The sequence below is a fragment of the Dermochelys coriacea genome, chromosome 10 (assembly GCF_009764565.3).
Source record: "Dermochelys coriacea isolate rDerCor1 chromosome 10, rDerCor1.pri.v4, whole genome shotgun sequence".
In the NCBI taxonomy this organism is placed as follows: domain Eukaryota; kingdom Metazoa; phylum Chordata; order Testudines; family Dermochelyidae; genus Dermochelys; species Dermochelys coriacea.
Window position 1 is genome coordinate 12573720 of NC_050077.1, and position 10827 is coordinate 12584546.

The window sequence follows — 10827 nt, forward strand, 5'->3', positions numbered from 1 at the left end:
CAGAGGCCTCAGTGATATAAAGGGCCGATTCCTCCACACTTGGACCTCCCACTGGCTCCAAGCGCTTGCCATCCTCTGTGTATGGTGTTTGTAGAGTGCTCCATTGCCCCAGGGAGACATGACCAGTTGGGCTGGGGGTATGGCAGGGCCCCACTCTCCATATGCCTGCTAGCCTCTGGCAGTAGTTGCCATGAAACGTGCCTTCCACTACTTTCCTCAGCAGATGAAGGGAGTGCTATGAGGTATACTCACCATGTCTGCCCCACACCAATAGCCTCTGGCCAGCTTCACTTGGTTATCACAGCTCTGGTGCCCTCCAGCACTGCTCACAGGAGAAAGGCCATAGTTGGGCCCAAAATGAGAAAAATAAGGGGATCCCCATTTGTTCAGCAATAATGATGGTTACAAGCTGTTATTTAAAAGGAAGAAGGTGGCCCTTAGGCTTTGTTTGCACTCCCAGATCAGAAAAATACCACACCCACAACACAAACCAACTGTTGGAGAATGAATCATCTTGGAAAAATCATTGGGCCCTCCTTGGCTCCTCCCCTGGCTGCTTTGCAGTACCCAGGCAGCATGGGGTAGCCAGAAAGCTTCCTAACTGGGACGTGGGGGATTCCCTTGGCCTAAGGGAATCTCTGAATATCAAGCTGATGAACAGAGCACTTGGGCACTCCTTGGCTAGCAGAGTGGTATCTCAGGAGTGTTCCGCCCATCAACTTATGTATGCCAGGGGCCCAAACCACCCCCAAACAGCCTCAGGATCATGGGGGCAGAGTAATTCCTCTCCCCACTCTTCTGTTTTGCAGAGCAGGGCTCAGTCACAGCTGAGGTTCTGGCCCATAGTCTATATTCTGCAGCACAGAAATACAAGACAGAAATCTAAACCACAGAAGTAATAACCTGTAAACTAATAAACCGTAAACTAATAAACCAACCAGACGCTTTGATAGCGAGGCTCCCTCAAGAGCGGGGATTATTAATGGTTGTCCTGAAACATCAGGTGCGTAGTTTTCTAGTGAAGGGGGAATAAATGTTAAGGCACTCTGGAGCCCGGGTGTCTGCTCCATGAGGTTGCCTACCACTTCATATAAACAGACAGATGATCATCAAGGGCTTTGAGGCACTACAGTAATACAAACAATACATTATAATCAAAAGCAGCTCTCTTCCAATCTAAAAGTACACAGACACTTAATTGTTTTAAAAAGAATTACCCTGAGAAGAAATTATTCAGATAAATAATAACAAATACTGTATGTAAAACTGCAATATGGTGGGCAGTTTTCCCTGGGGGAGTACGGGGCAGCAGTCTCACCAATTCTCAACAGTCTCAGAGACAGTGGTACATATTTCCTCAGTAATTAGAGCAGGAAACTGGAAGGAGGGAGGGACTCCTGGATTCTATCTTAGCCTCTGTAAATGACTTATGTGAATTGCTGAATGTCTCTGTGCTTTGGTTTCCCACTCTGTACAATGGAAGTACTAATTTCCTGCCTCATAGGGCTGCTTCTGAAGGTTAATTCTCTAATGTTCATGAAGTGGTTGGAAATTTTTGGATGAAAAGTGATATATACAAGTGCAAAGTATCATCCGTGGAGACAAGTATCCCTGTCAGCAGTAAAGCTATCCAAGTACACGCAGAATGACAGGCAAAGAGCCAGAGAAAGCTCACAATTGTCTCCCAACACTGGCTTGCTGTATGTTAAGTCTCCCTGTAGCGGCTGGCTCACATCAAGAAAAAGAGCCTGCTACTTACTGACAGATACTTCTTTAGGATACACGACAAGGGATTATGGGGTTTTGGTGCTGAAGATGCAAGGTTCAAACACCTGCTGGTGTCTGCCGGTATGCAGTCACAGGTTGTTATACTTGGAGACTTTCCACAGGCCCTTGACAGGGTGGCGTTAACATTTGATTCAAGGGATAAAAGTTTCCCTACTTCCTAAATTTGTTAGTCTCTAAGGTGCCACAAGTACTCCTTTTCTTCCTACTTCCTAAAGTAATGCTTGTCCCCCAGGTGCAGGTAGGAGTGATGTTTCCCTATGACCTGAGATCAAATGGATCCCCCTGTCCTCCAGCCATGTACAAAGGAGACCGGAGAGGTTAACAAGGACACAGCAAAAAAAGGATGCCAGGAAGCCCTTTATTTTCATAAGATGAAATTCTCCTCCCAGGAAGGTACAGTGGAAATAAACTTCATTCTTGAGGTGGTAGGAGGACTTATTGACAGCAGCTGCCATTATCTCAGTCACACAGGCAACCCCTTGAATGCTTCCAGTAAACAGGAGAGAAATGTCAGTTCTTCACAGGGCTGGAAAACAGGGGATTTGCCAGATGATAAGGTATCAAGACTCCCCCTTCTGTGTATCAAGCAAAGGCAGCAACTTTAGTCTGTTCGGAGCCTTTCCATGGAACTCTGTTGCCCTCTGGAGGTCTATTAAGACACTCTCAACACTATGACTAACAGTTAAATTCATTCAACGTTTCATTTAAACTTTTCATGCAAAAACAATTCAGAACACTAGGCCTTTAAAAGGAAGATGTCTGGACAGATGATCTGAAATTCAGAATTCTTGTTGCCAAGATTGATGTGTGTGGTAGGAGGGCAGGATGTGAGGGGGGGGGGAAATGGAAATAAAGGTTTGGGGGACATTTATTTTAGCATTATATATAGCTTTATGCAAAAAGAAAAGGAGTACTTGTGGCACCTTAGAGACTAACAAATTTATTAGAACATAAGCTTTCGTGAGCTACAGCTCACTGCATCCGATGAAGTGAGCTGTAGCTCACGAAAGCTTATGCTCTAATAAATTTGTTAGTCTCTAAGTTGCCACAAATACTCCTTTTCTTTTTGCGAATACAGACTAACACGGCTGCTACTCTGAAACCTGTCATATAGCTTTATATAATTCATAGTGTTACATTCAGCAGTGCTGAAGGTTGCATTGGATATTCTTTAAGAAATCCTAATTTTTAGGGATGTATATCTAGGCCAAAAATGTTATTCTGGGCTGAGCAAAGGTCAAGAATTTGGGGAAAACAAAAAGAAACTGAAGTTTTTGAGATGTTTATTATATATGTATTACATTTTTAGTATTTCTTTTTTTGCACTGTCAAACCGATGTCTGTTTTCTATCATGAAACCTGTGTGTGGTAGCTGTCAATCAATAATACCCCACTCTAGGGCTTTTCAGCAGTAGATCTCAAAGCCCTTTACAAAGGAGGCTGAATCATATATCTGCATTTTACAGATGGGGAAACTGAGACACAGAGTGGTGAATGTAAGTTGCCCAAGGTCGCCTGTCGGGCCTGGGAACAGAACCAGTCCAGGGCTCTACCCATTTGGCCACACTGCCACTCTAGACAAGCTACTTTAAATTAAGTTTTTGGTTAAAAAATGAATTAGGGCACATGAAGAAGAATGTGGAACTGCTGAAAAGGATGCAACTGTTTGCATTACAGGATCATACATTGAGACCTCCTAGGCACTACAATAATGCAAATAATACATAATTATAACATCAGCCATGCTGTCTACCATGACAAGCCAAAAGGCAGGATTTACCCAATTTGTAGCCTGATCCCTCACACTGCCCAGCATCCTACATCTGAAAACATTCCCAAAAAGTTCAATGGCCAAAAGAGAGACCCTGCCATCCAGAATGACTCATTCAAATCTACAGGAAACAGCCATTACAATGTACACAGCCATGGATGCAAACACTATGGAGCACTGGACTTACAACAAAGAAGAGTCCCTTCCACTCAAATGTGACAGGCCTGGTTTTGAGTTCCTTCTTGTTTGCCAATTTCAGTCAGACCTTTAACATTTTGGGTGCCAACATGCTAAGAGAAGAGCCGGGGATGCTCAGAACCCCATATGGAACAGGGAACCATTTCCAAATTGCTATTCTCTGCTTTCCAAATTGCTATTCCAAATTGCTAAGATTCACCTTATCCCAACCTCCATCTCTCCACACAGACCTTCACATTCTGGTCATCGATGGGAAGCTAGGATTCTTTGGAGAGAGCAGGTGACTTTTCTGCAGCATGAGTTTTGCTGTAGCTGGTGAATAGATGAAAACATCCCAAGAGAGCAATTAAAGAACTTAAAACATGCAGAAGATAGCTCAAAAGGAAGTCAAGGCCATTTCAGAATGTCCTTGGAGTTTATACAGACGATGCCTTAGAGATGTTTAAATGACAAGGAACATCAGCATTTCAACAGTTGGGTCAGGGCGGCTACCAAAGCTGGCTTGCTAGGCTGGAAAGCGGGCTCAGGAGAAAGTGCTGTGCCTATATTCAGAGGGATTGAATCTGTTGGCTCAGAGACCTCTTCCTTCTCACCACCCTCCCTCATAGGCACTGGGCAAGGCAAGCCAGAGATGGGGCTGTCTGTGGCTGTCAGGTTAGCTGGGGTTCCTCCCCATTTGCCTTGGGGTATGATGAGTGTCTATAATGGTCTGTAGGACTGCAGGAAGTAAAGAATGAGCTGGTTGAAAAGGGGCCTACCCAGTTCTGTAGGGCAGGGGTATGGAAGGGTCTGCCCCGCTCAGTGAGGCCATGTGGAATGGGGTGAGCAGGGTTCTGGAGGGCCTTCCTTGTGTATGGGGCCGGTGGGACATGGACGGAGTGGGGTGTGCAGAGGACTCCCATTCTGTGGAGACAGCGGGTGTTTGGGGAGCAGGGTGTGGAGGGGACTTCCCCGCTCTGCGAGGCTGGGAGGGATAAGTGTGGGGGTTAGGGTGAGCTGGGTGCATGGAGATCTTCCCCGCTCTGTGTGGCTTGGGAGAGATGGGATTGGGAGGTGGAGGAGCAGGTGGCCCACTCAGTAGGGCCAACAGGGAAGTGGGAGGCACTCCCTGCTCGTTGGGGCCAGGATGCAGGGGGGCTGGAGGGGATGTGGTGGGGCTCCCCGCTCGGATGGAGCCTGGATGCAGGAAGGGCTCCCCACTTGGTGGGGCCAGAGAGATGCGGGGGACTCCCATCTCGGTGGGGCTGGAAAGGCCCTGGGTGGTTGGAAGGGGTATGGGGAGGGCTCCCCTCTCTGAGGGGCCTGAATGCAGTGGGGGCTCCCCGCTCAGTGGTGCTGCAGGGACCCAGGGGAGGGCTCCCCTCTCTGAGGGGTCCGGATGTAGGGGGGGGCTCCCCGCTGGGTGGGGCCGCGCGGGGTGGGGGCCCGGATGTTGGGGGGAGGGGGCTCCCCGCTGGGTGGGGCCGCGCGGGGTGGGGGCCCGGATGTTGGGGGGGGAGGGGGCTCCCCGCTGGGTGGGGCCGCGCGGGGTGGGGGCCCGGATGTTGGGGGGGAGGGGGCTCCCCGCTGGGTGGGGCCGCGCGGGGTGGGGGCCCGGATGTTGGGGGGGGAGGGGGCTCCCCGCTGGGTGGGGCCGCGCGGGGTGGGGGCCCGGATGTTGGGGGGGGAGGGGGCTCCCCGCTGGGTGGGGCCGCGCGGGGTGGGGGCGGCTCCCTCTCTGCGGGGCCCGGATGTTGGGGGGGGGGGGGGGCTCGGCACAGACGGACTCAGCGGCGGCCGGTGAGCGAGGGAGCCGCCGGGCAGGAGAGGGGAGCTGCCCGGGTGAGGCTGCTGCGGGAAGGCCCCTGGTCTCGGTCGCCGCCGGCCCCGGCTATGGCGCCCGGTTTCCTGGGCCTGGAGGCGGGGCGGCTGCCGCTGCCGCGCGAGCTCCGGCCGGGGCGAGAGCTGGAGCTGGCGGGGCCCCGGGCTCCCTACCGGGCTCCACGGCCCGTGGCGGGCGCGACCCTGCCCGGGGCTCCACGGCCCAGCCTCCGGGTAGGACCGTGGTGGGACCCTGCCCACGCCCTGCGTCTGGGGCTGGGATCATGGTGGGAGCCGGCTCCAGGGTCGCGTGGGGTGATCCCGACCGAAGGGGGGCACGGGGCGAATGGTGGCTCGGGGCGATCAGCCCAACTCCTGCCCCCCGGGATCTTCGGCCCAAGTGAAACGGCTGCCCAAAGCGACTCGCTGGCCTGGGAACGCCAGGCTCCAAAGACGGGGGGCCCCTTAAGCGCAAGACGGGCGGTTCTGCGAGCCCCGTTTTATCCCAAGCCGCAACATTTGGGGCAGGGAAGTTTGGCAAAATGGTTTTGGATTTGGCCCATTTTGAGAGCAGGGGGTGTAAACACGTAGCCCACCCCCGGCTCTGCGCTGGCCCCAGCGCTTGCCCCGTTCCTGCCAGGGGGTGGGGTTGAGGTGCAGGTCTTGCTCCGCTTTGCCCACCTGGCACTGCTGCCGGGGTCGGGTGGAGCGGGGCAAGCCCCGGCACGCCCACCCCGCTCCCTGGCAGGAGCGTTGGGTGGGGGCGCGGGAGCACCCATTTTTCCAGGGGTCCGGGTTGGCTAATCCCCCACTGTGAGGAGGGCAAGTGAGCAGGTGGCCGGGAGCGGTAGAGGAGATCTTCAAAAAAGGTAGCCCACTGCCTGGGGGAGCCAGGCCTGGCGCAGGGCGGTGGGACCTGGAAGGGAGCTGGGAGCTGTGCGCGCTGGAGAGCAGCGTCTCCTCCCACAGCTGGGTGCGCACCCAGGGCCCTGGGGAGCCCCTGGCCAGAGGGTCCATCCATTGTGTAGCTGCAGGGGGTGAGGGAAGGAGGGCCCCAATCCCTCGTGCCTTCCCCGACCCCCCTTCCCCATAGTTGCCCTCCTCACCAGAAGTCGGGGTGCACCCAAATATCCCATGCTGGCTACACCACTGCTTGAGAGAAACTATGCTCTAGTGGGGACCAGGAACCAGAAGACCTCGGCTCTGGGAGTCAGGACCCAAGCCTAACAGGACTATATGATCTGCTGTATGGGACACAAAAACAGTTGTAATCAGTGTCAAACTATGAATGGCATAAAAACTTATAAATAGCAACATGTATGTGTAGCCTAAGTGTAGCTCTCTAATGAGGGGCAGTTAAAATTCACTTCTGAGTCAGATAGACCCAGACATCAGATGTTCCTGATACAGCTGCACCTGTTGCTTACCTCTCTGGGCATATTTATATCATTAAAACAACTTAACAGGTATTTTAAATTTAATAAAATGTTCAGCCTTTTTATGGCCCTTAGTTAATGTTTTTATATCTAATACTAATATATTATTTTACTCAGCAATGAAGACCTCTGCCATGGCAGCAAAACCTATTGTGACTTCAAAGCAGAGAGAGGAGGTGGTGAGGGGCGTCCCAACAGAGGTGGTGTGCACGGCCTTCTCCAACTCCATTCTTGTGGTGGTGACGCAGTATGGGAACATGGGAACACTCGTCTCTGTGGACCCCAGCACAATAGCCAATGACATCAGCAAACCTTCACTCACCACAAAAGTGCTGCTGGGAACAGATGAGGTACAAAGCAGAGCATGTAGTCCTGAAGATTGAGGGTGAATCTCTTACTAGCTCAAAATTCGAGCCTGCTCAGGCTGCTAAGCGGCTGATGTGTAGTTGTGCAGTGGTAAGATTAAAGAATCCTGTACTAGGGGAGGAGTGGTTCATCAATAAAGCTTGGGCATTCAACTGGCATTTAACATAACAAATGTCTAATTGAATCTACACTGAAGGCATATATGGGATCTGTCACTTCATACTCGGTTATTCTTATGGTGCTTTGCAGCTCCCGTTGACTTCAGTGGTTCAGGGGCAAGTGTAATGGCCTTCACTCGCCTTTCTCAGGTGCTTGTCCCAGTCAGTTTTCCCATCCCACCACTTCTTTTTCGCCAAATCTTTGCCTCTCATAATCAACTTCAGCTTCCTACCCATTCCCCAATTGTGCTTGCCACTAGATTCCCTAGATAAGTCAATTATCCAATTCATTTTGGCTTAAAATGAGTTCTCATTGACTATTTTACAGAAACAAGAGAAAACAATATATTTTGGAAAACATTAATTAGACAGATTTCGGAGTAGCAGCCGTGTTAGTCTGTATTCACAAAAAGAAAAGGAGTACTTGTGGCACCTTAGAGACTAACAAATTTATTTGAGTATAAGCTTTTGTGAGCTACAGCTCACATCGATCGATGAAGTGAGCTGTAGCTCACGAAAGCTTATGCTCAAATAAATTTGTTAGTCTCTAAGGTGCCACAAGTACTCCTTGTCTTTATGTAGTTCTCACCCTTCAATAATAGGCTTTCTTTTCTTCATGTGGGACGTGTCATGTCTGCCCGTAGACAGGATGGTTACAGCTTTGGTGTGATGTGCACTTGTCAAAATGGAGCAGAAGAGTATATTCAGTTTCTGATATTACCCTATGTTAATTAGTGGCTCTTCCTGTTACATATGGCAGAAATCATTTCCCCAGGTTTTACATACATGTCCATTATCTGCTCCTTTGTATTGTATGTTAATTAATCTAAACAACCTTGAGGAAGACTTTGATTAACATGAGAACGAAGTACTTCCTGCCTAGCCTTTCCTGGTGATGCATGCTGCCAAAACCCACAAACCAGTGTTGAAACAAAACGAAACAAAAATAAACTTCAGCTAAATATATGTAGCAAGATGGATGTAAGTAAAATCTGGACAAATTGGGCATACTTGTTAGAGAAACCCCAATTAAAGGGAATTGTATCCCTTTTCTCCTGCTAATGCCCTCCTTAGCCTCATCTTTTTTTTTTTAAAGTTTATATTAATCTATCAAAATCACTCTGGGGCTTTAACCAAGGGCTATGATACCATTTCAACGTCTGTGGTGAATGTAAAGACCTGTCTGTCTTTACATTTACTTGTCAGCAAATCCAGTTTCAGCCCAGTATAGATAAGCCCTTAATATATTTAGTAAAAAGATACTCCAGGAGCATTCCATTAGTAGTGAATGAATAGGGTGAGAAGATTCTCTCAACTGAAGGACTGTGTTTTTTTGCTTTTCAGCCCCTCATCCATGTTTGTGCTAAAAACCTGGTGACGTTTGTGTCTCAGGAAGCTGGGAACAAACCTGTTCTCCTGGCTATGGCTTTGAAGGACAAGAGCATGGAAGGAATAAAAGCACTGCAGGAGTTGATCCGAAGTTGCCAAGTGTGGTGAAGCTGCGCTGTCTGGATGCAAGGAAGGGATCCTGAGTCAGTGACCTACTACTGTTTATTTAAAAGGACAAAACATGCCTTTATGCTGATTTTGGATCTTGTTGAGGAGTTCATTAATTTTCTCTACCATGTAGAACATTGGGAGATTTTGCTGCTGTTGTTGAGTTTGGAGCCCATGCAGTTAGCAGTGAAGTTAGAATGTTTTTCTTAACACAAAATGAAATTTCATTTCCATCACATTGGGTGGGGGATGTATATTTGGAAAACTGTGTATGGTTTTGCAGCAGTGTCCAGAGAAGTAAATGGCTTCAAGCGATGTAATAATGAAACACTGTACTGTAAAGTGTAAAATGTGATGTAGAATGAATAAAAATACACATTGGCAAATGCTTAATGTTACCTGTTTATTCCCCATGATCAGTTTAAATTAAATATTTGGAGTCAGAATAAAGTCGGGGTAATGGTATGCAGTTTAAAATAGGGATGAATTTTGACACTTGACTAGGGGCCATGAGAAAGAGTTGTAAGTTTTGACAGTGTGAGTGAGTTAATACCATGGTGGGGTACCCTGTCTTCTGCCACTAAAGAGAAACCATAAACTTGACAATTATATTTGTTTGAAATATAGTACCTACTGTAGTGATGGGTAACACTTAACATTGCTGTCACTGAAAAAAATTATCAAACCAAAATATTAGTCTCTTTTTTTCAGTTTGTTTATTTTGTGATGATGAGCTTCACTGAATAGGTCAATCCCTGATCCTGCAGTTGGATCCTCACTGGTGAATGCTTGTGTCTGCCTTGAAGCCCCATTGACTTCAGTAGGGCTCCATATAGGCACAAGGGCTCAACTACCTAGATCCAGTTGCAAGACGGGGGCTCTAGTCAGTTTCTCCCTGGCTGAAAGGACCCTTATAAATATAAAAATCAGTAAAGGAGTAGAAAAACCTTACACATTTTTAATATTTTTTTCAAATATCAAGACATACTATTGAAAGGATTGTGTATCAGAAAGTATAATTTTAAAAGTTAGGTTTAAAAGCTTCATGCTTGTAGTGTCCTCTTAAGGGAAATACAATTAATTGCATTTTTCAGAATTATATTTTCCAGAGCCATGGGGTTTGCATCTGTGTCATAATCCTAAGAGTCTCCCCCACCTCCCATGTTACATTCCCTACTCTCATTCTTTCCTGTTCTCCTGACCAAGGAGGACTGGAAGCCCTAAAGTCTGTCAATATTATTTCTGTATTGATTTAGGAATTTCCACTGAAAAATACAAATCAGTTCCCAGTTCTGAACTTTTGAACACTGTGCCCTTACTGTACTCGCAGCCACTACCAGCTCCGGGGATAAAGACATCCTGCAAATTGAACCAGAATTGCACCCCCACCATGAAAATACAAAATAGTACCACTATATTCTGAAGATCACAGGTTTCAGAGTAGCAGCCGTGTTAGTCTGTATTCGCAAAAAGAAAAGGAGTACTTGTGGCACCTTAGAGACTAACAAATTTATTAGAGCCTAAGCTTTCGTGAGCTACAGCTCACTTCATCGGATGCATCCGATGAAGTGAGCTGTAGCTCACGAAAGCTTAGGCTCTAATAAATTTGTTAGTCTCTAAGGTGCCACAAGTACTCCTTTTCTTTTTATATTCTGAAGAGTATCAGTTCTAAATGCCTAAAAGCTACAAGGGTCAACCACCATCGGTATTAAGAGATGCTGTTTGTCATCACATCTGCAGGCAGACTGGGAAGCTGGAAGCCAACTGGCTGGTCCTTAAAGTGGCAGTCAGTTAAACTGGTTTTTTACTGTCT

At 48.1% G+C, this 10827-nt stretch overlaps 2 protein-coding genes across 3 annotated transcripts in view; one reads left to right on the plus strand and one right to left on the minus strand.

Annotated features, from left to right (window-relative positions):
• ELFN1 (extracellular leucine rich repeat and fibronectin type III domain containing 1) overlaps positions 1-5139 on the minus strand; it is a 241140-nt gene extending 236001 nt beyond the window's left edge. Inside the window, exons 1-3 of the mRNA XM_043493536.1 lie at positions 3988-5139; positions 939-1126; positions 253-409 (exon numbers count right to left, since the gene is read on the minus strand). The gene's annotated coding sequence lies outside the window, so the exon portion shown is untranslated. The remainder of the gene's footprint in view (positions 1-252; positions 410-938; positions 1127-3987) is intronic.
• Positions 5140-5449: 310 nt separating this feature from the next.
• On the plus strand, positions 5450-9402 carry PSMG3 (proteasome assembly chaperone 3). Of its 2 annotated transcripts, none has more exons than XM_038419389.1 (3): positions 5450-5578; positions 7111-7343; positions 8862-9402. In XM_038419389.1, the coding sequence occupies exons 1-3, from the start codon at positions 5488-5490 to the stop codon at positions 9012-9014; spliced, it is 477 nt and encodes a 158-aa protein (XP_038275317.1). In that variant the 5' UTR covers positions 5450-5487; the 3' UTR covers positions 9015-9402. The 2 variants fall into 2 exon arrangements, with proteins under 2 accessions (XP_038275317.1, XP_038275318.1); XM_038419390.2 differs by lacking the exon at positions 5450-5578 and adding an exon at positions 6306-7023.
• Positions 9403-10827: the final 1425 nt, after the last annotated feature.

Coding starts and splice junctions, on each gene's coding strand:
- PSMG3 (XM_038419389.1), top strand. CDS start 5,488: ATGTTGGGGGGGGGGGGGGGCTCGGCACAGACGGACTCAGCGGCGGCC. Junction 5,579..7,110: donor AGGAGAGGGGAGCTGCCCGG/GTGAGGCTGCTG, acceptor TATTTTACTCAG/CAATGAAGACCTCTGCCATG. Junction 7,344..8,861: donor TGCTGCTGGGAACAGATGAG/GTACAAAGCAGA, acceptor TTTGCTTTTCAG/CCCCTCATCCATGTTTGTGC.